We start from the raw sequence: 24860 nt of genomic DNA on the forward strand, positions 1-24860 counted from the left end.
ATTCTCTGGAAAAATAAACAAAACTCTAAAAAGACTAGTATCTTTTGGAGTGGGGAATGGGAAATAATAGAAGGGTTGCAGGGGTAGCAGGACAACTTTGCATTACAAACCTTCTTACACTTTTTGATGTTTGAACCATATGAATTTTGCTAACAGTTTAAAAAATTAAAAATACGTTTCAAAAAAGCAAACAATTTTGTAACAAAACTCTGAGATAAATATAAATTAAAATTATGTGAAAGTTTAAACAAATATATTTTACATGGGATTCATTGCAAAAGAGTAAGATACATTGCCAGTTAGCTGTAGAGCAAAAACTAGACTCCAAATCTTCTGACTCTTAGTTCAACTTTTTTTTGTGTGTGTACCATATAGTACCTAAAATAAATTTTTCATAACTTCATTAGAAATATATATTCTTCAACAACAAAGTTTTAAAATATATTTCTGTGTTTATTGCTGTGGAAACAGTACTGATGCTTCACCTTGCTACCCTTGTAAGTAGCATATAAGCACATCTACAGTCAAAAAAACACATCTTGCACCCCAGGACAAAATAACAGCTTAGCCTGCCTAGTTCCTGCTCACTCAAATATATAAAATTTTTAAATTTCCTTTAAATTATGGGCCCTCTAAGAAAGATAACTCCCAGACTTTTTCAATGCTGGATGTTTGAAGATGTACCATGCCCGTTGTGGATGTGAGAAAGAGGCTGTTTTTCCCTCTGGAACTGCCTTCTGTAAACTTAGTAAATCTAGTTGGTTTTTTTCTCTTTGCATTACTCTGGTATTTTTACTTTGGCGGGCCAATGCTCCTAAATCCACTGTCTTCAAATATCTTTGCAAGTATAGTTCTTTTTCCAAACACTTTTGCTAAAGTTTCTTTCAGATTATTCATCTTTTAGTTTTTGTCCAACAATTTGCCAAATAAGAGCCAGAATATAATTGGAGATAATATACTTGTTAAACAAAGCTAAACTTATTACTAAGTAAATATAAAGAGTGACAGTTAAATTAAAAATAAGTGGATTTTTATATAAGAAATATTTTGAGAACAAATATAATGCCTATAAATTGGAATCAATATTATCTTCTGAGAATTCACTTAATTTTCAGTTTTTTTCCAAGACATACCTGAATTTCTGCAGAAATGGTTTTAATCCATTCATCCACTGTCTTTCTGATCCTAATTTTCTCTGATATCTCTCTATAAAAGAGAAAAAGGAATTTTCTTAAATTAGCACTTACTGTCCTGAGCAGGACTTGGATCAGATCTAACTCTTATCTAGTTGTGAACCTGCTATCCTAATATCCTTCATCTGAAAAGGAAAGGATATTAGGATAGTAGAATGGGGGCCTAATATCCTTCATCTGAAAAGGAAAAACCTTTGGTATTTGTTTTCATGGTATTAGTTTTCATCAAATATTTGAAGGATAAATGTTTGAAAAGCACATGTGGATCCAAGAAGATATGTACAAAGAAAGAAAAAATTAAAAGAAAAATTTCCACCAGAAAAAAGTAGTACCACCATATATATATCCAAATTCCAACTTTATAATAAGTTCCACATCTTCAAAGTCAATAAAGAACCTTTTAAAAATATTAAAACTAATAGGAAAATACAGTGCTTAGAAAAAAATTATGAAGAAAGTGGAACTGATAGACTCATAAATAACCTTGGGTGCCAACATCCTCTTACCTGTTGGTAGATAAAGCATTGATAAGCGAATACATGGCAGCTCCATCTTTTGCACGAATAATAGCTTCCAGGTTTTCTTCAAGTACTTTTTTATTGTTTTGTACTCCTCTCAAAACCTTCTCAGCATCTTTCAATACAGATCTTGTTGTATTGGTTGTCTGAAGCTTAACAAAATTCTGTGGAAGATCTGGAAGCTTCAACATACTCAGAGATTCTTTTGGCTTGAAAGAAAAAAAGACCAGAAAGTTACTAAACTCACATTGATTCCTTTAATCAAAATAACAGCTATCACTATTGTTGAGGCCATACATTATACCAATATATTCTAAGGACTCAATTTGTCAAACTGAAGACTTACAAAAGAATACTTGGCAATCAAAGTGTTTTTCTTCCATTTAGAAATACTAATGTGGGCCAGGCATGGTGCCTCACGCCTGTAATCCCAACACTTTGGGAGGCCGAGGCAGGTGGATCATTTGAGGTCAGGAGTTCAAGACCAGCCTGGCCGACATGGTGAAACCCTGTCTCTACTAAAAATACAAAAATTAGCCAGGTGTGGTGGCACACCCTTGTAATCCCAGCTGCTCGGGAGGCTGAGGCAGAAGAATTGCTTGAACCCGGAGGTGGAGCTTGCAGTGAGCCAAGATTGCGCCCTTGCACTCTAGCCTGGGCGACAGAGCAAGACTGTCTCAAAAAAATAAAAAAAAGAAAAAAAAAAAAAAAAGAAAAGAAAAGAAAAGAAAAAAAAATAATGTGAGTGTTAAATAAAATAGAGGTGGGAAATCCACAGCAGTGCTAAGCAGTCCAGTGACTAATAATAGCTCTCTCTCTGCTGAAGAAAGCTAAAATAAAATAAAATATAAGCAAGTTGGCTCTTTATGTATGGAAGATATGGCAGACATGGTGGATTGGATAAATGAAGTCCATTCATTCACAGGTCTCTTTTCCCCTTCCTCCCTTTCCAACAGAAGCTGGGAAGCCAGAGGTGGCTACATGGCTGTCCTGGTCAAGAAGCGATAAGTAGAAATCACTTGGTGAAGGCCTCTGGAAATATTTTATAAATGGAACAGACGTGGCTGACATGTCTTTTTCAGTGCTTTTTCTTCATCCTTCCTCCTAATTTCTATCTTTATAACTTTTATTCCTTTTTAATTTTTATCTTAATTAATCATTAATTTTAAGACCATTCCCACTTTACCTGGACCATGCTATTTGTTTCTTTCTCCTTTTGGCCAAGGTCATGAAGAACATCATCAGACTTCTGCATAGTCACTTTAGTTGTTCCTAGCTCTTCACAGGAAGGAAATCTTTGAGAAGGCAGAGTTTCAACACTACAGAAGATTTTTTAAAAAGTTTCCTAAATTGTTGTAAATTCAGTAAACATTTCACTACACAAATCTTTGATACAGTCTTAGCTATATTACTAAACGGTATCCTATTAAAACTGAACTATGGAATTAATCAGTTATGTGATTAAACAAATGAAACACAGAAAATCACAAGAGACAAAATTATCTAACCAGAAAAGTTTAGATGTAGCAGAAAAGGAGCAGGAAAAGGTTATGCTTTCAAGAATCTAACATCCAAAAGCACTTCCAGATTGGTGGAGTAAGAACTTCTGAAAATCTGCTTTTCTGTAAGCACAATGAGAACCCTAGCAAAAATCATCAAAATCAAGTTTTTCTAACCTCTGGAAATTAGAGACTTGCAAGAACCCCAGGAGCATTTATTCAAGAAAAATGGCTGACTCTAAGTAAGACGAGCAAGCTTTATAGAATTTTTTTAACTTGCCTCATTCTCGGGACCCTATTCCCAACTCTGTGGCGGCCTGGAAAACCAACAGCCTCACAACCACTAAAGACAGTAGAATGGTTTCAGGCTCTCCTAAAAGTCTCATTCATAGTGTTTGTCTTTATTTGACCTGACTCACTGCTAGCTCAGTGAGAAAGTATCCCCAGGGCATTTTTCAAAAACAGTGGCAATTGTTTAACATCTCAGCAGCCTGAGGTAGTGACACTAGTTGGGGCAAACAAGACTGTGGTCAACAAATGTTAAAAATCTAGGTAATAAGATGTCCAAAGTGGAGTTTTGAAAAGCTCCAACATATTCCTAGGAATCCAGAAAGTCATGCCTTCTAGTCCACATACAGGGCTATGTACATGCCCAAGAGAGACCTGGGAAGGTCCTAATCACTCACTTCCGACCTTGAGGCTCTGTGCAAGTAGGAAGTGAAAGGCTAAAACAGACTCATAATCTGCCAGACATTGGGGGCATGCTCTAACACATGCATGTGCATGCACGCACACACACACATACACACACACACACAATCTATGGCAAAGAGAGGGAGACTTATCAGTTCAAGGCAGTTAAGGAAATCTCTTTCCAATCATTAGCAGACTAAGGTAAGTCTTGCCAAATATAGAATGATCAATAAAGAGATAGAAAACATTTTTTTAAAAGGCAAACAGAAATTCTGCAGTTGAAAAATATAATAACTGAAATGTTTAATTCACTAGAGGGGCTCAGCACCATATTTGAGTTGGCAGAAGAAAGAATCAACAAACTTTAAGACAGGCTAATCGAGATTATGAAGAAAGGATTATGAGGATAATTGGGGAAAGAAAAATGGATGAAGAAAAATTAAGTCTTAGAGACCTGTGGGACACCATCAAGCACACCAACATACAACTCCTCATCAGAAACCACAGAGTCCAAAAGGCAGTCAGGTGACATATTCAGAATGCTGAAAGAAAAAGAACATCTACCAAAAATTCTATATGTAGCAAAACTATTCTTCAAAAGTGAAGGAGGGGACACCAGGGGTGTGTGTGCAGAGAGGGATGACCACGTGAAGAGACAGCAAGAGGGAGGCCACCTGCAAGTCAAGAAGAAAGGCCTCAAAAGAAACCAACCCGGCCAGCACCTTGATCTTGAACTTCCAGCTTCCACAACTATGAGAAACCAAATGTCTGTTTAAATGACAACAAAAAAGTGAGAAAGAAATTAAGACAGTACACAGATAAACAAAAACTGAGAAAATTCACTGCTAACAGAACTACCCTATAAGAAACACTATCAGGAGTCCTTCAGGGTGGAATAAAAGGACACTGGGCTAACTTGAATCCATATGAAGAAACAGAGTACTGTTAAAGATCAACTATATAGGTGAATATAAAAGCCAGTATATGTATTTTTGTTCATATCTCTTTTCCTATCTGATTTAAAAGAGCTGCATCAAGTAATAATTATCAGACTACACAGATGAGCTTATAATGTATTAAGATGTAATTTGTATGATAATAGAAGAAAAGGGGAGGGAACAAGGCTTTACTGGAGCAAAGTTTCTGAATAATATTGAAATTAAATCACTATTAATCCAAATTAGATTACTTTAAATTAATATATTAATTGTAATTCCTAGAGTGACCACTAAGAAAATAACTCAATAATAGTAGAGAAAATGACAAAAGAATTAAAATGGTACAACTAGAAAATGTCTAATACAAAAGAAGGCACTAAGGGAGGAACAGTGAACTAAAAGACCTAAGGCATATAGAAAGCAACATGGTAGACATAAATCCTACCTTATCAGTAATTACATTAAATGTAAATAGACTATAATTTACAATATCTCCACATAAAATTACTCAACATATGGCTCCTCTAGTTCTTATTACTGTAGTTTTCAAGATGTTGAAGATAAATATAATTATCATGGCCCAGACTTGATTTTTTAAAAACTTTTTATTATGTAAAATTTCAAACATACACAAAAATAGAGAAAATACTAAAATGAACCTCATACACCCAATATTTAACTACAACAATCATTAACTTTTGGCTAGCCTCATTTTATCTATACTCTCAACCTACTTGCCCCTACCCTATCTTGGATTATTTTTGAAACAAATCCTAGGCCGGGCGCGGTGGCTCAAGCCTGTAATCCCAGCACTTTGGGAGGCCGAGGCGGGCGGATCACGAGGTCAGGAGATCGAGACCATCCTGGCTAACACAGTGAAACCCCATCTCTACTAAAAATACAAAAAATTAGCCGGACGTGTTGGCAGGCGCCTGTAGTCCCAGCTACTCGGGAGGCTGAGGCAGGAGAATGGCATGAACCCGGGAGGCGGAGCTTGCAGTGAGCCGAGATCGCGCCATTGCACTCCTGCCTGGGAGACAGAGCAAGACTCCGTCTCAAAAAAAAAAAAAAAAAAAAAAAAAAAAAAAGAAACAAATCCTAGATATCATTTAATCAGAAATGAATAATCCATACATTAGAAATTAATAATCTGCATTTTGAAAAAATGAGATATTCATTTCATAGCTATATTACAGAAAGGGGGAAGATATATTAGCATCAAAAAATAGTAACTAAATCTAAGATAAATTTAAGAAGCAATGCTATAATTGATTAAAAGTCCCAAAGAAATTTGAAAAATCTGAACAAAGCTCTTTTCAATCTAGTTTTCATTCCAACCTCTTGTTTTTACCTGTTTGTTTTCTCAGGAGTCCATCCTATTTTTGACCTAGTTAGTGAAGTAGTGTTTGATGATTCACTTTTTCTTGTCAAAGAATCATTATTATTCAAAATTTGTTCCAATAGTCTTACATTTCCTGAAATAGAAGAGATACAGTATCATTTTCCAAATACTAATTCATTTCTCTTGTATATAATATCTTATATATTTGTATTCTGGCCTAAGTTAGCTTCTTATGATGATTATCTACTCAATTTATAGCCTACAAGCCGGGCACAGTGGTTCACGCCTGTAATCCCAGCACACTGGGCGGCTGAGGTGGTGGGTGGATCATCTGAGGTTGGGAGTTCGAGACCAGCCTGACCAACATGGAGAAACCCCGTCTCTACTAAAAATAGAAAAAATTAGCTGGGTATGGTGGTGCATGCCTGTAATCTCAGCTACTTGGGAGGCGAGGCAGGAGAATTGCTTGAACCTGGGACACGGAGGTCGCAATGACCCTAGATCGCGCCATCGCACTCCAGCCTGGGCGACAAGAGCAAAACTCCATTTCAAAAAAAAAAAAAAAAAAAATTTATAGCCTACAATGTAGCCTACAATTTAGGCCATAAATACACTCATCAAATAAAACTAAATATTTATACCTCATAAAAACTATACCACAACCAGACGCAATGGCTCATGCCTGCAATCCCAGCACTCTGGGAGGCCAAGGCAGCAGGACTGCTTGAGGCCAGGAGTTTGAGACCAGCCTGGGCAACAAAGCAAGACAGACCCTTACGTCTACAAAAAAATACATAAACAATTAAGTAAAAGTTTGAATTCATAGAAAAACCCCTAAATTTATTTCCGTCACAGAAAAAAGGAATTTGACAAGTGTCATCATCACGAAGTCCAGTAAAATAGATGACTTTTATAATTTAGTAAAGAAGAGATTTATCTATTTCTTCAAAGTACCAATAAGTGGATCTATCCTTTAGCCTTGTTTGTATGTAGTAAGACTACATAATAATTTTTGGTGTGAGGTTGCCTTCTTTATTAAAGATTTTATTATCTTGTGACTTTCTTAAAATTCTTTAAATGTGTCTAAGATGGCCGGGCGCGGTGGCTCACGCTTGTAATCCCAGCACTTTGGGAGGCCGAGGCGGGCGGATCACGAGGTCAGGAGATCGAGACCACGGTGAAACCCCGTCTCTACTAAAAATACAAAAAAATTAGCCACGCGTGGTGGCGGGCGCCTGTAGTCCCAGCTACTCGGAGAGGCTGAGGCAGGAGAATAGCGTGAACCCGGGAGGCGGAGCTTGCAGTGAGCCGAGATTGCGCCACTGCACTCCAGCCTGGGTGACAGAGCGAGACTCTGTCTCAAAAAAAAAAAAAAAAAAATGTGTCTAAGATAAGACTTGCATGCATTTAAATGATTCCAAGAATAAAAGTGTTTCGTTTAATATTTTACTTTTGTTAGAAGGGGTACATTTTAAGACTCTGTAATATACTATTTTTCTTTTAATTTTTTTTATTTCCATAGATTTTTGGGGAACAGGTGGTATTTGGTTACATGAGCAAGTTTTTTATTGGTGATTTGTGCGATTTTGGTGCACCCATCATCCGAGCAGTATACACTGAACCCAATTTGTAGTCTTTTATCCCTCACCCCCTTCCCACCCTTTCCCCACAAGTCCCCAAAGTCCATTATGTCATCCTTATGGCTTTGCATTATCATAGCTTAGCTCCCATTTATGAGTGAGAACATATGATATTTGGTTAATACATATCCCTTATAAAAGTTCTTGTCCTGTGTTAAAAAAGTTCATATAAGACCAGGCGCAGTAGCTCAGGCCTGTAATCACAGCACTTTGGGAGGCTAAGGCGAGTGGATCATGAGGTCAGGAGATTGAGACCATCCTGGCTAACACAGTGAAACCCCATCTGTACTAAAAATACAAAAAATTAGCCAGGCATGGTGGTGGGTGCCTGTAGTCCCAGCTACTCGGGAGGCTGAGGCAGGAGAATCGCTTGAACCTAGGAGGAGGAGTTTGCAGTGAGCTGATATGGCGCCACTGCACTCCAGCCTGGGTGACAGAGCAAGACTTCGTCTCAAAAAAAGTTCATATATTAGCACTTTTTCCAAGTGAACATGGTGATGAATGTTAAGTTCCTCTACGTTTTATTATTGAAATTCACACGTAAAAACAATATGAGGAAGCATGCTCTAAAAATGATCAGCCTTACCTTCAGCAAAGCATTGTTTTTTATTTATTAATAACAAAACTTGGCCAGGCACAGTGGCTCACATCTGTAATCCCAGCACTTTAGGAGGCTGAGGCGGGCAGATTGCTTGAGCCCAGCAGTTTGTGACCAGCCTGAGAAACATAGCGAAACCCCATCTATATGAAAAATACAAAAATTAGCCTGGTGTGGTGGCATGCACCTGTAGTCCCAGCTACTCAGGAGGCTGAAGTGGGCAGATCTACTGAGCCTGGGGAGGTAGAGGCTGCAGTGAGCCATGATCACGCCATTGTACTCCAGTCTGGGTGACAGAGTGAGACCCTGTCTCACAAAAAATAAATAAAAATTAACAAAACTTATCGAGACCATCCTGGCTAACACAGTGAAACCCTGCCTCTACTAAAAATACAAAAAATTTAGCCAGGTATGGTGGTGGGTGCCCATAGTCCCAGCTAATTGGGAGGCTGAGGCAGGAGAATGGAGTGAGCCCGGGAGGCGGGGCTTGCAGTGAGCCGAGATCACGCCACTGCACTCCAGCCTGGGCAACAGAGCAAGACTCTGTCTCAAAAAAAAAAGAAAAAAAAAAAGTTAACAAAACTTGTTCATTAAAGGTTTAAGTAATAATAACCTGTAAGAGATAAAATAATTATAAATGTATACCTCCAAGCCCTTTTACAAAGAATTTAAAGAAGCTTGATTTTCCCAGCAAGTGTCATTTAAAGTAAAATATTACAAATAGAGATCCCACTTCAGTTACTACTAGGCACAGAAAATCTCATGACAATTTCCTAATTTGGGATAGGTCTAGTAAAAGTCTCTATTACCTCTGTGACATGACACTTCCATATTTTCTTTTTCTTCCAAAAGATTTTCCCTCTTTGATAGTTCATCATCCCTTGAAACAGGTACAGGAGCAAATCTGCGAGGTGCTGGTGTCTCCAAAGGAGATTTCTGTTTATCAAAACTCGTATCTTCAACTTCTTTTAAAGGTGCTTTAACAGAAAATTTTTTAAAAAAATTAGCATGCTTTTAAAAAGCTTTAAAAACTATAGCATATTACTCTTCCCTATACTTTAAAAATAAGTTCAAAACTATAAATGATAAATTATTATGTGTAGAGAAATAACTTCACCCCATTAAAAATCAAAAGAAATGGAGACTACAAACATTTTACACTTACATCTAGTAAATACGAATCTATGTGATAATATTCAGAACTATTGAAGCTGTGGTGAAACTGGCAGGGCCAGATACTTTTCATGGCAGTGAAAGCTGATAAACCATCTGGCAATAAGTATACGAAGAATTAAAGTTTTATATACTTTAACCTAGTAATCTTACTCTTATGAAATTATTCTAAGGAAATAACATAAAAGAAAGAAAATGCGCTTTAAATATGATGTTTATTACAGTATTATTTATGAAGATGAAAACCTAAAAACTGCCTGAGTATCCGAAACAGGATAATGGTCAAGTAGATTGTAAAATAGTTATTCAATAGGCCACCATTTAGTCATTACAAGTTAAAATTATGAAGACAACTATATAAAATACGGCAAATCTTTTTATGTGCTAGTAAAAAAGCTGTATAAAATGCTACAATTACAAATATGTAAACATGATATTTGCCTAAGAAAAAGCACAGAAAAGGGTGCAGCAAATCAACATGGCACGTGGATACATATGTAACAAACCTGCACATTGTGCACATGTACCCTAAAACCTAAAGTATAATAATGAAAAATAAAAAATAAAAAATAAAAAAAAGAAAAAGCATAGAAAAATTAAAAGTTTAATTTACTGAATTTTTAATTTACTCATTTTTTTCTTTTGTTACTGTAACTTATATATACAAAGAAACAAATTCAATTTACAATCAAAAAATAGACAACTTTTTCATGAAAACTCAAGTTTAAGAAAAACAAAATTATAAGCAAGAAATTCTCTGGAATTGAGTTATGAAAAAAGCGTCCCCTGCTATAGAAGGCACTCAGCTGGGTCATACTGAAACCTGAGTTCTGGCCCTAGCTCTGACATCCTCCCTCCCAAGTCAGGTAACCTTGAGCAGGCAAGTCACACCGTTCTGTGCTTCACTGTCCTCTCTTCATAACTTAAAAATGGACTCATATTACTTCACAACAGTTCTTGGTTGTTGTTGTTGTTTGTTTTTTTGTTTTTGAAACAGGGTCTTGCTCTGTCACCCAGGCTGGAGTACAGTTGCATGATCACAGCTCACTGAAGCCTCTACCTCCTGGGCTCAGGCAATCCTCCAACCTCAGCCTCCAAAGTAACTGAGACTACAGGCATGTGCCACCACACCTGGCTAATTTTTTTATTTTTATTTTTAGAGACAGGATCTCACTATATGTCCCAGGTTGGTCTCGAATTCCTGGACTCAAGTGATCCTCTCACCTTGGCATCTCAAAGTGCTGGGCACAACAGTTTTGTAAGGACCACTCATTTGTTGCAAAATGTAAAGCACCTCATAAGCATGAGCAATCTTTAACGACTGTAATACAACACTGTTCTAACAAATCAAGTGTTGAAAATATTGTACTACATAGATCTGTACATCATTAAAGGGATAGTCGCTCGATTTTCTTTAGTTCATTATTCAAATATCAATAACTTAGAAAAACATTTATTCATTTATTTTAAATACTAAAGTTTTAATAAGTAAGCCATGTATTCCTTTGTTATTATAGAGTTTTAAAATTCAATCAAGATAAGCAGACTTGCATTACTAATTCTGAAAATATTTAGAAATGGTTTAAAAATGTACTCAGGTAGTTGCTCTGACAGAATCAAGAAAGAGCAAATATGCAGTTTGTCAGAGAACAGGAGAATTGATTTATTTACAAGCATTTTTGTAGTAAATAAGTAAATTTTTTCTAAATTTATAAGTGCTTCTGATAATTTATGAGGATTATTAATTAAAACCACAGATAAGAACATAATCCATAATTTTAAAAAATTTCAAAATAACCTAAAAATTACTTGACATAAAAAAAAGAACTCATTTTATCTAAGACAAGGTAGCCTGAGAAAGAAAATTTTAGAAAAAGAACATTTAAAAAAAAATTGTTTTATAAAACAAAAACTCCTATAAATAAATTTTATAAAACAAAAACTCCTACTGCTCAGGAAATATGTTTTCAGCTTATGTAGCACAAAGAAAATTCATAGCTGACATTTTTAATTCATAGAGAACTACATATTTTTACCTTGTTTGGAAGCAAATGTGTTATATAAAGATGGATTACAGCTACCAAGATTAGGGTGTTCTGGTTTTACAGAATACTTCTCCACTGCTCTGGAGGAGGGCATACTAACAGGCTGAAAACTACTAGTCTTGAGTGCAGCACTAATAAAATGAGTCTAGAAGAAATAAGATTATTTTATTATTTTCAAATATCATTTGAAAGAGTTAGATGATAAAACACATTGAAATATTAGAGGAGTAAACATAATTTACTGCATTTAATAATGAAAAATATATATTACATTGCAACTATCCACTGTGGTAGCAGCAGTAATGCCACTGGAAAGATGTAGAAGCACAAAGATCTGACTAAGCCTGACTCTGCTGTGTGACCTTAATCATTTTCCTTAACCATTCTAAACCTCAGTGCTGTCCTTTCTACCACAGACATGGCTCAGGGGCCATTGCAGCCGGCTAAGAGAAGACCAGGAAGGAGAGGCCCTCGCCCTAAACCTCTACTTGAATCAAAGAATTTTAAACCAAAACATCCCATCTTTTATATCCTAAATGGTAGGATTTTGTTTGAGGTCAAGGTTTGAAAATCATTGATAGTGAGTACTCAAATAAATATCCATGCTTAGCAGCAGCAATAATATATGCATTTGTATATAAATCGAAACTAAAGTGACAACATAGTTTTCAGCACTATTTATTAAAATACCTGAAATGGGGCCAGGTGCAGTGGCTCACGCCTGTAATCCCAGCACTTTGGGAGGCCAAGGCAAGTGGATTACCTGAGGTCAGGAGTTCGAGGCCAGTCTGGCCAATATGGTGAAACCCCGTCTCTCCTAAAAATACAAAAATTAGCTGGGTGTGGTGGTGGGAGCCTGTAATCCCAGCTACTCAGGAGGCTGAGGCAGGAGAATCAATTGAACCTGGGACATGGAGGTGGCAGTGAGCCGAAATGGTGCCACTACACTCCAGCCTGGGTGACAGAGCAGGACTCTATCTCAAAAATAAAATAAAATAAAATAAAATAAAATAAAATAAAATAAAATAAAATATCTGAAATGAGCAAGTATCTTAACTAGTAAAACTGGTTTCAAAAAAGAGGGTTTTATTGTTTTAATTTTTGTGGGTACATAGTAGGTGTATATATTTATGGAGCACATGAAATACTTTGATACAGGCATGATACAGTAATAATCAAAATAGAGTTTTATGCCAGGCCAAGAAAAACCTAAAAAAATTTATAGTTTTACAGAATTTCTAAAAGTGTGTTGAGATCCCTCTACATAAAACAGATGAAACAGACTCAACTAATTTCATTTCATTAAGCATTTACTGAACAACTAATATACCTAGTATGTAACCAAAACTTCAACTCTCTCTGTAATTATAAGCTTTATAAGTAAGACATCTAAATTAGCACAGATTCCATTCTTCCAAAATTAGAAAGTCATTAAGTTACAGATTTAGTTATGGAAGGATGGATGATGGCAGGTAAGTACTTAGGACTAAATAGGAGCCTCTCCTTAAGGAATCAATGTGCTTTTCAAATGTGTCATCTCATTTTATCCTGAACAACAGAAAATATTTTCTAGGTAAAGAAATTGAGGCTTAAAGAAGTAAAGTTATCTATAAACTAATAGTTTATAGACTCATTCCTGGTCTCTCACTAGATAATTTGCTGCATACTCAATTTTAGTCATGCAGGGAGTACTCACTAAACTTTACTTGGTATGCATATAATCATTCCAATAAAATATTATCTTCAACCACATGAAAAGCTCAAGATAAACCCTGTTAAGTCTTGAAAATTATAGCAAATTAATGTCTACTTTATGATGATATATTAAGTATAAAAACTTATTTTAGTACATTCTTCTGAATTTTTGTCTTAACAAAAAAATATAATTTAGAAAGTCATTAAGTTATAGATATATACATATATATGTGTATATATATACACACACACATATATATATATATTTGTTGTTGTTGTTGTTGTCAAGGTAGAGTCTTGCTCTGTCACCCAGGCTGGAGTACAGTGGCCCAATCTCAACTCACTGTAACCTCTGCCTTCCAGATTCAAGTGACTTCCCTGCCTCAGCCTCCTGAGTAGCTGGGACTACAGGCATGTGCCACCATGCCCAGCTAATTTTTTGTATCTTTGGTAGAGACGAGGTTTCACCATGTTGGCCAGGCTGGTCTTGAACTCCTGACCTCAAGTGATCCACCCACCTCGGCCTCCCAAAGTGCTGGGATTATAGGGATGAGCCACCGTGCCCGGCCTGAATGTTATATTTTAATTTTTTTAAGTTTTTAAATGCACAGTAGGCCAGGCGCGGTGACTCACACCTGTAATCCCAGCACTTTGGGAGGCCAAGGCAGGCGGATCACCTGAAGTCAGGAGTTTGAGACCAACCTGGCCAACATGGTGAAACCCCATCTCTACTAAAAATATAAAAAGTTAGCTGGGCATGGTGGCGGGCGTCTGTAATCCCAGCTACTCGGGAGGCTGAGGCAGGAGAATCGCTTGAACCTGGGAGGCGGAGGCTGCAGTGAACTGAGATCGCGCCACTGCACTCCAGCTTGGGCAATAAGAGCGAAACTCCATCTCAAAAAAATAAATAAATTTCATATTAATTAGAAAAAAAGGAAATTAAAACCAACACATTTACAATGCTGATCATTCCCTCACTCACTCAAAAAAAAAAAAGTTTACTGAGTGCTAAGTAGTGTTCTAGGAGTTAGAAATTCCAAAATAGGCCAAGCACGGTGGCTCATGTCTGTAATTCCAGCACTTTGGGAGGCCAAGATGGGTGGATCACTTGAGGCCAGGAGTTCGAGACTGGTCTGGCCAACATGGTAGAAAACTGTCTCTACTGAAAATACAAAAATTAGCTGGGAGTGGTGGCGCAGGCCGGCAATCCCAGCTACTCAGGTAGCTGAAGAACGAAAATCACTTGAACCTGGGAGGTGGAGGTTGCAGTGAGCCAAAAACACACCACTACACTCCAGCCTGGGCAACAGAGTTAGACTCCGTCTCAAAAAAAAAAGAAAGAAAAAGAAATTCCAAAATAAATAAGAAAGTATGCTATCAGCTCCTTGTGGGGATCACGCTTTTTATAATAGCCCCAGTGCCTTATTCTCAAAAGGCACTAAAAATGTTCATTAATTAATTAAATGCAAAAGCAAACATGTACACCAGATAGTTCTTATCCAAGGGTGTGCATCAGAATCATTATGAAGCTTTCAATGATTGCCAGGCACTACCTCAGAATCGCTGGCTCAAAATCTCTGAAAGGCCTAAGCATGTGTGTTTGTGTATGTGTATGTGTGTGTGTGTGTGTGTGTATGTGTGTGTGTGTGTGTATATATATAATTTTTTTTTTTGAGATAGGGTCTCACTCGGTCATCTAGGATGAAGTGCAGTTGTATTATCATAGTTCACTGTAATCTCAAATTCCTGGACTCAAGGTCTCCTGCAGTCTCAGCCTCTCAAGTGTCTGGGACTATAGGCACATGCCACCATGCCAGGCTAAATTTTTTTTTTTTTTTTTTTTTCTAAGAGATGTGGTCGTGCTACATCAACCAGGCTGATCTTGAACTCTCGGCCTCTAGCAATCCCCTTAGCTTGGCCTGCCAAGCACAAATATTTTTATAAAGCTGTTCAAGTAATTCTAGTACACATTCCCAGACTGAAAACTGCTGATGTAAACCAATAGTTACAATGTGATATAAGCACTTAAAAATGTGGCTGGGCATGGCAGCTCACACATGTACCTCTAGCACTTTAGGAGGCCGAGGAAGGCAATCACTTGAGGTCAGGAGTTAGAGACCAGCCTGACCAACATGGTGAAACCCCACCTCTACTAAAAATACAAAAATTAGCTGAGCGTGGTGGTGTGCCCCTGTAATCCAACTACATGGGAGGCTGAGACAGGAAAATCTCTTGAACCCAGGAGCTGGAGGTTGTAGTGAGTGGAGATTCCACTACTGTACTTCAGCCTGGGCAACCATAGCAAGACTCCATCTCAAAAAATAAATAATAAAAATGATATGAACAAAAACAGTGTAAAAGGAGGAAAACCCAACTAGAGGGAGAGGTCTCACACAACTAGTGACATTTGAGGTATAACATTCAGAGTTACCCACATTACAGGAGAAGAAAGATAAGCAAATCATGATTTCAGAACTAAAACTGTTACAATCTAATGAGCTACTGCAATTATCAATGAATATTAGCTGAGAGATCCAAGTGATAAAAGATTACGGAATCTGTACTGGCTTTATTACACATACCTGCATATCTATTTGTTGTTGCTGTAATTTTTCAAGATGCCTTATGTGCTGCTCCATAAACATATTCATTTGCTTTTCGTGATCATGACAATGTAGTTTCTCTTGTTTCCTCTGAATGCTTGTTTGCTGCTCTGTAACACGTTGTAGGTGTTTATCAGTCTCCTGTAATTTACTAAGTAATTCTGTAACAGAATTGACTTTTGCTTCCAAATCACTCTGCACCTAAAACAATAAAAATATTTTTAAAAATTCACATTATAGGATACCAAAAATATGTCTAATTACTAGAAATGTTATTTAAATCAATTGGCATTGATAAGTGATCAAATTTGAGCCTTTACCCACTAAATGTCTAATGATCTAATGCCTTTATTTTTAGAGTCATAGAAATGAAAGGCAGAAAATAGCTATCCTTAGGTAAATGTTTCCTCTCAAACAAAAGAAAAAAAAATTGGCCAGATGCGGTGGCTCACACCTGTAATCCCAGCACTTTGGGAGGCCAAGGCAGGCAGATAACGAGGTCAGGAAATCAAGACCATCCTGACCAACATGGTGAAACACCCATCTCTACTAAAATACAAAAAATTAGCCAGGCATAGTGGCGTGTGGCCTGTAGTCCCAGCTACTCGGGAGGCTGAGGCAGAGGAATCACTTGAACCTGGGAGGTGGAGGTTGCAGTGAGCTGAGATCACGCCACTGCACTTCAGCCTGGGCGACAGAGTGAGACTCTGTCTAAAACAAATCTGCCACAAATAATTTTATGATACCTAAAACAAGATACTTAAATGGAAATTAAAAAGAAGAAAATAGCAAAGCAAAGTAGCTTCTGATATTTTACTAACATAAGGCTGAGTTAGGTCAGCAGCCTTGAGTTCTAGTTTTGGCTCTGTCACTTACTCGTTCCAGACTCATAGGCCTACTCTGACCTGCTTCTCTGCTTCCCCATTTACAAAGTGACAGCTAAGGCCTAGATTATCTCTAAGGTTCCTAAGGTTCCTCTAGCACTCAAATAAGAATAACTGATTATCCAGGTTGCCAGGATCAAGGTGTTTCCCAGGATGTAGGACTCTCAGTGCTAAAACTGGCAAAGTTCTAAATTCGCCAGTGCCATCACAGTATTAGAGGTTAATTTTCACAATTCCTGAGAAGTAACACACAACCACAAATGGGAAAATTCTTTCAAGTTGAGAGCAACTACAATTTTCCTAGTCTATAACTGAACACAACCATTTATAGAATCAGTTCTTAATAAGTACTTCTATATTTCACAAAGTAGTTATGAATATCTGGGAAGAAAAATATACCTTTATCAATGGAGCTGCGGTTGCAATGGCAGCAGCAGTTGCTGCAGCCACGGTTGTAGCTGAATTAATTCCACTGGGTGAAATTCTAGTCTCCTGAGTAACAGCATCCTTCTCTATGCCTGCATCTTCTAACAGATGTACCTTTACTTCCTTAAAAACAGGCATGCTTTGAGCTCTATAAATAAAAAAGCAATAAAAATGTATTCAGTAAACTACATTGAACCATTTCAAGAAATATTTAACAAATGGTAATCTGCTGAAGGTGGTTTTGATTTTTTTTAATTAAATCACCTATCAAACAAGGTCATTTGGTTAACAAAATTTATCAAGGTACAGGTCACTAAGGGCTAAAGAAATAAGAAGATAATTCCTTAAAGGTAGCAATATTATTTTGGAAAATAAGAATTAAACATATGAAAAAGGTATAGCACAATTATAAAGATACATTTTCAAGAAGTACAAATTTAAAACACTCACAAGGTGGCACGGTGTGATTACGCCTGTAATTACATGCGTAATCCCACTTTGGAAGGCCGAGGCGGGTGGATCACCAGGTCAGGAGTTAGAGGCCAGCCTGGCTAACATGGTGAAACCCCATCTCTACTAAAAATACAAAAATCACCCGGGCGTGGCGGCATGCGCCTGTAGTCCTAGCCACTCAGGAGACTGAGGCAGGAGAACTGCTTGAACCGGGGAGCTGAAGGTTGCAGTGAGCCAGTATTGCACCACTGCACTCCAGCCTGAGTGACACAGCGAGACTCTGTCTCCAAAAAAAAAAAAAAAAAAAAAACTACTCAGAAAAAGCTCCAAGAATTAAAGTACCAAGCTTTACTCCTAAAGGCAGACAACCCAAGAAACACTATTGTTTTCTTTTTTCTTTTATTATTTTTTTAAAGAATAGTCAAGTACAGTAGTGAGAAGGGGAGAAAAAGTGGAGTAAATTTGGTCTGGGCCGGGTGTGGTGGCCTACAATTTTAGCACTTTGGGAGGCCAAGGCAGGTGGATCGCCGGAGCTCAGGAGTTTGAGACTAGCCTAGACAACATGGTGAAACCCCATCTCTACTAAAATACAAAAAATTCGCTGGGCATGGTGGTCCATGCCTGTAATCCCAGCTACTCAGGAGGCTGAGGCAGCAGAATCACTTGAATCCAGCAGCAGAGGTTGCAGTGAGCCTAGATGGCACCACTGCACTCTAGCATGGGTGACACAGCAAGACTCCGTCTCCAGAAAAATAAAATAAAAAAAAAAAAGTTTGGTCTGTAACTGACTGTGAACAATCAATTGAGATAACTTATTACCTTCAGACAAGCTGCTGTGGTTTTTAAATTATTGATAATTTTATCCTCCAAATATTTATATAAGAATTATAACATTATTGGCAAGGTGCAGTGGCTCACACCTGTTATCGCAGCACTTTGGGAGGCCAAGGTGGGCGGACAGCTTAAGGCCAGGAGTTGGAGACCAGCCTGGGCAACATGGCAAAATCCTGACTCTACAAAAATACAAAAATTAGCCAGGCGTGGTGGCACACACCTGTAGTCCCAGTTACTCGGGAGGCTGAGGTGGGAGGATCTCATGAGCCCGAGGAGATAGAGACTGCAGTGAGTCATGATCACCCCACTGCACTCCAGCCTGTGAGACAAAGTAAGACACTGTCTCAGACAAAAAAAAATTATAAGAATTATAGTGCTATTGATGTACACTTTGTTACTATTTTTTATTCCACCTTATTGAGGTATAATTGAAAAAAATTGTATATATTTACAATGTGATAGTTTGATATATGTATACATTGTAAAATGATTATAGTCAAGCTATTAGCATACCCATCACCTCATATAATTATCTTTTTATGTGATGAGAACATTTAAGATCTACTGTCTTAGCAGTTTTCAAGCATACGATTCATTATTATTAATCACAGTTACATGCTGTACAATAGATCTCTAGAATGTATTAATCCTGTCTAAGAGAAATTATACCTTTTGACCTCTATCTCCCACTTCCTCCTCACCCCCAGTCCCTGGCAACCACCATTCTATTTTCTGCTTCTATAAGTCTGACTTTTTCAGATTCCACAGGTAAATGAGAATACATGATATTCATCTTTCTGTGCCTGACTTATTTCACTTAGCATAATGTCCCCAAGAGGGATTGTTAACACCACTGAAAAGAATTTTCTGAATTCTAGCTCATTTAGATTTACTTAATAAATGTCACTCAGGTAGGCCAGGCACAGTGGCTCACGCCTGTAATCCCAGCTCTTTGGGAGGCCAAGGCAGGTGGATCACCTGAGGTCAGGAGTTTGAGACCAGCCTGACCAACATGGTGAACCCTGTCTCTACTAAAAATACAAAAAATTAGCCAGGCGTGATGGCAGGTGCCTGTAATACCAGCTACTCGGGAGGCTGAGGCAGGAGAATCGCTTGAACCCAGGAGACAGAGGTTGCAGTGAGCAGAGATTGCACCATTGCATTCCAGCCTGGACAACAAGAGCGGAACTCAGTCTAAAGAAAGGACAGGACAGGACAGGAAAGAGGGAGGGAGGGAGGGAGGGAGGAAGAGAGAGAGAGAAAGAAGAAAAGAGAAAAGCAGAGCAGAGCAAAGCAAGATAGAAAGAAAGGAAGGTCACTCAGTTTATTAAAATGTTCACAAAATACACTATTAAGAAGCCTGAATTAGGCGGGTGTAGTGCTACATGCCTGTCATCCTAGCACTGTGGGAGGCTGAGGTGGGAGGACTGCTTGAGCCCAGGAGTTCAAGACCAGCTGGGCAACATGGCAAACCCTGTCTCTAGGAAAAAAAAAATTAAAAATTAAAAATAGACCCTGAAATAAAAACAAGTCCAGCAAATAGATACATATTTGCAATAAGGCATTTAATTAAATAATAAAAGAAAAAAGAAGGCTAGCCAATTTGCTGGAAATTTGGCCTCAAAGAAAACAATGAAAGGAACCACTGACAAAACTGAAGAGTCTCTAAGAAAGTCTAGGTAAAATTGGCAGGAATACGTTCCATTTCCAGCTGCTGGACTTCCCCCTTGACTTTTAAAGGCATCACAGAACTCTTAAACTTACTCCTCTTTGATATTTCCCCATTTCTACTAAGAATAACATTTTTCTCTCAGTCTCAAAATGTTGAAGTCATCTTGACTTCCCTACTTGCTTACCTTCTCATACCCAATTGAATCACAAAGAGTTGTCAATTATTTCATCACAATTGCATGAAGAGTGTCATAGAATTATAGAGCTCGGAGAAACTTATAGGACATCCATCCTAATTTCCTAATTTTATAGATGAAGAAATTGCAGTCCACAGAGGTCACAGGATATCCTAATTTCCTAATTTTACAGATGAAGAAATGGCAGTCTGGCCAGGCACGGTGGCTCACGCCTGTAATCCCAGCACTTTGGGAGGCCGAGGCAGGCGGATCACAAGGTCAGGAGATCGAGACCATCCTGGCTAACACGGTGAAACCCCATCTCTACTAAAAATACAACAAATTAGCTGGGCGTGGTGGTGGGTGCCTGTAGTCCCAGCTACTCGGGAGGCTAAGGCAGGAGAATGGCGTGAAACCAGGAGGCGGAGCTTGCAGTGAGCTGAGATTGTGCCACTGCACTCCAGCGTGGGCAATAGAGCAAGACTCCGTCTCAAAAAAAACAAAGAAAAAAAAGAAATGGCAGTCCACAGAGGTAACAGGATTTACTTGATCACTGTCATAGAACTATTTATTAAGTGGTAGAGTTAGGGCCCAATTCCCAGAGGTCTTACCACAACACCAGAGCTTTTTCTCTGTTTGGCACATTTCCCTTCTCATTTCTCTCTCTCAACTGTAAAGTTTCATCATCTATTACTAACTATTCCATTCTTCCAGTTTCCACTTGCTTAGAAGCTTCCTACACATGTCACCATTCAAAAATCTAAAATTATTTCTTATAAACAACTGAATTGGCTAATTTCCTGTTTGACTTTCCATACACAAGGCACTCCTCACTAACTACACATACCATGCCATGCCCACAAGTGACTCCACACTTTGCCTCACTCTGCTCTCTCACCCTTCTTCCACCCAACTTATTACATCCTTTTCCTCCTTTAAGGTGCAATGCAAGTACTACCTTCTTCAAGAAGCCTGTTGTTCTAACACTTCCTCTTCATCTCTCCCTTCATTAACTCCTTTTGCATTTACTACCTATCAATGGAGGCTTGCTACTCAGCCATCCCAGGGTTTAAATAACTGTATGGGACAATTTAATGATATATTGAATGTAATTAATCACTAATTCTTCCATATATATACATATTATCTCCCCAATTAAGCTGTAAGGAACCTGGGGTTGGGAAAGGTAGCAGGACTTCTTTCATACCAAACAGCAAGTAACAAAGGGTTAGGTATGTAGTAAGTGCTCAGTATATATATTTAACCAATTGAGGGGTAGAGTATGAAAATATAATTCAGGAATTCCTTATTTCTAAGGTTTCTGCTGAAGTCTGAAAGTGACTTACCTTTGCCCAACAAGAGAAACAACATTATAAGGCTAGACATAAATTTCTTTATAGGCTTTTAAATTTTATTTTTTCCAATTATTACATTAATAAATGCTCAACGTGGCAAATGTAAAGAGCTATGACATACAAATGTCAAAAAAATGCACATAACCCTCCCATTAAGAAGCAATTATTTCATTCTAGTCTTCTTTTTTAGCCAGTTTTTCTTTACTCTTAAACCCACCGAATATCCCAATGCTATGCTGCAACTATTCTCACCAAAGCCACTAAGAATCCTCCTTGCTCAATTCAGCGTACATGTTTCAGTCCTTAGCTTCCATTACCTCGGAGCAGCATATCACACTTGGAACCTAATTCCCCTTGGCTTTGTTAACACCATACCCCCTATATCTCTGGCCAAACTTTCTGAGCAGCATTTAGAAGCTAGCTTGTTTTCTCCATATACTCCTTAAATGTTTGGTTTTCTCAGAGTGCATCCAGCCCTAGCCATCTTTCTTTCACTATCATAACCTCATTGCATCACTTCACCTATTCCCAGAGCTTAGACTTAGACTACCACTTACATAATGATGACTTCTGCATCTTAATTTCCAGCTTGGATCCCTTTTGTGAACTTGGCCTTTTTTTTTTTTTTTTTTTTTTTTTTTGAGACAGGCTCTCACTGTCACCCACGCTGGAGTGTAGCAGCACAACCATGGCTCACTGCAGCCTCAACCTCTTGGGCTCAAGCGATCCTCCTACCTCAGCCTCCCAAGTAATGAGGAGTACAAGCACATGCCACCCTGCCTGGCTAATTTATTGTTTTTAGAGATGGGGTCTTGCTATGTTGCCCAGGCTGATCTCAAACTCCTAGGCTCAAGCCATCCTCCCAGCTTGACCTCCCAAAGTGCTGAGATTATAGGCATGAGCCACTGTCTAGCAACTTGATCTTTATATTCCATTTTCTCCTGAACACTTCTTGCCCACATTTCTCATAGGAACCTCAAACCCTTGCCCATGCCCAGAATAAGTTATCCCCCACAAGGATTTCCTTTCTCAATGAGTAATACCACTCACCATGTATTTGTGAAAGCCAAAAATCTGGGATTCAACCTTAGTGCCTTCCTTACCCTCATAACTAATTAATGATTCCTGTCAATTCAATCTCCTAAACATCTTCCAAATTTGTCTCTTCCTCTCCAACTGAGCATGATTCCCATTACCATACCACCACTGCCCAGTGTATTCAGGACCAATCTAATTCACTCCTCCCTGAAAACTCCAGAGCCAATTCATTTGCTGGACTACAGTCTAGCCCTCTTCCAATCCATTTTTTCATATGGCTACCAGAGTGAGTATTTTAAGAAATATATCTAATTCTTTTTTTTTTTTGAAAAGCAACCATTTATTAGAACCAATACAAGAGTATGAAAAGGGGGAAAAGAGGAGGGTAGGAGAGGGGGAGAGAAAAATATATCTAATTCTTTAAAACTTTTCAATGATTTGCCATTTATCTTAAAGACCAAATTCCTTTAGAGGAGTTCATAACCTAGTCCCTTGCTTATCTCTCCAGTCACACATAAGGGAGTTCTCCCCTTGTTCTAGACACTCTGGCCAGATTCTTCATTACTCTAAGGCTTTAGAGTACATTATAATATCAATTAAGGCAAGTTCTCCATCATCCCATTTTTGTTTTTGCTTTTCCAAATTTATCTTAGCTATTCCAAACTGAATGTATTCTATATGGATGTACCTTAATTCTGTGTGTATGTATATACACACATCTATAGTATAAATATATACATACAGTATACACTCAGGCACATACAATTTTTTTTCTCAACAGTATGTTCTTCTAGGTAAGTGTTAGAATTACATTTCCAATTTACATCTATCACTTATTCTCAAAATAACAAAAAATTTTAAGACTGACCACAGCCAAACATACGCTAATTTTGTAATAACTTATATTTTTACAGCGCTTAGTCTTCCCATCCAAGAATATGTTGAGTCTCTTAATTTATCTTAGCCTTTAGCTATTTCCCTTGACAAAATTTCATACTTCTTCAGATAGATTCTATCGACTTCTGGTTATGAGTATTCCCAACTTTTTTTTTTTGGGTGGAGACATTGCTATGGTAATTGTTATTTCATTTTATCATTGAATAATATGCTGAGTATCTGGTCACCTTCCTGAACTTTCATTAGTGTAAAAAAAATTTCTGAGTTAGTGGTCTCTTGGATATTCTGAATACACAATATTTTCTTTTTTTTTTTTTTTGAGACAGAGTCTCGCTGTCGCCCAGGCTGGAGTGCAATGGCGTGATCTCGGCTCACTGCAGGCTCCGCCCCCTGGGGTTCACGCCATTCTCCTGCCTCAGCCTCCCGAGTAGCTGGGACTACAGACACCCGCCACCTCGCCCGGCTAATTTTTTGTATTTTTAGTAGAGACGGGGTTTCGCTGTGTTAGCCAGGATGGTCTCGATCTCCCGACCTCGTGATCCGCCCGCCTCGGCCTCCCAAAGTGCTGGGATTACAGGCGTGAGCCACCGCGTCCGGCCATATATTTTCTACAAATTATAACTTTGCCTCCTCTTTTTCAATATCCATACCTGATTTCATTTTCTTATCTAACTGCTACAACTAAGGCTTCCAAATTAAGCTTAAAAAATAATGGACATCTTGTATTGTTGCCAATTTTACTGTTAAACAGGGTATTGACTATAGGTTTCCAATAAACATTGTCCTTCATGTTAAGAATGTATCATTCTGGCTGGGCACGATGGGTCAAGCCTGTAATCCCAGCACTTTAGAAGGCCAAGGTGGGCAGATCGCCTAAGGTCAGGAGTTTGACACCAGCCTGGCCAACATGGCAAAACGCCATCTCTACTAAAAATACAAAAAATCAGCCGGGCGTGGTGGCACATGCCTGTAATCCCAGTTAGGAGGCTGAGGCGGGAGAATCACGAGAACTCGGAAGGCGGAGGTTGCAGTGAGCCAAGATCACACCACTGCATTCCAGCGTGGGTGACAAGGGTGAAACTCCGTCTTAAAAAACCAAAAAAAGAATGTATCATTCTATTCTTAAAAAAGTTTGTGGGTATTATGTGTATGTGTGGTGACTGAGTATAAAATGGGTATGGAAGGGAGG

General features: G+C 38.2%; 1 protein-coding gene across 1 annotated transcript in view; it reads right to left on the bottom strand.

Moving 5' to 3' along the window:
- Window positions 1-24860, bottom strand: part of KIAA0586 (KIAA0586 ortholog) — a 129042-nt gene that overhangs the window by 96103 nt on the left and 8079 nt on the right. Inside the window, 10 exon segments of the mRNA XM_055289231.2 lie at window positions 1134-1206; window positions 1700-1920; window positions 2898-3006; window positions 6193-6316; window positions 9231-9398; window positions 11631-11784; window positions 15917-16138; window positions 17221-17395; window positions 18755-18845; window positions 18848-18873. Of these exon segments, the coding sequence (XP_055145206.1) occupies window positions 1134-1206; window positions 1700-1920; window positions 2898-3006; window positions 6193-6316; window positions 9231-9398; window positions 11631-11784; window positions 15917-16138; window positions 17221-17395; window positions 18755-18845; window positions 18848-18873 (1363 nt within the window).

This window comes from Symphalangus syndactylus, chromosome 8 (assembly GCF_028878055.3).
Source record: "Symphalangus syndactylus isolate Jambi chromosome 8, NHGRI_mSymSyn1-v2.1_pri, whole genome shotgun sequence".
Taxonomy (NCBI): domain Eukaryota; kingdom Metazoa; phylum Chordata; class Mammalia; order Primates; family Hylobatidae; genus Symphalangus; species Symphalangus syndactylus.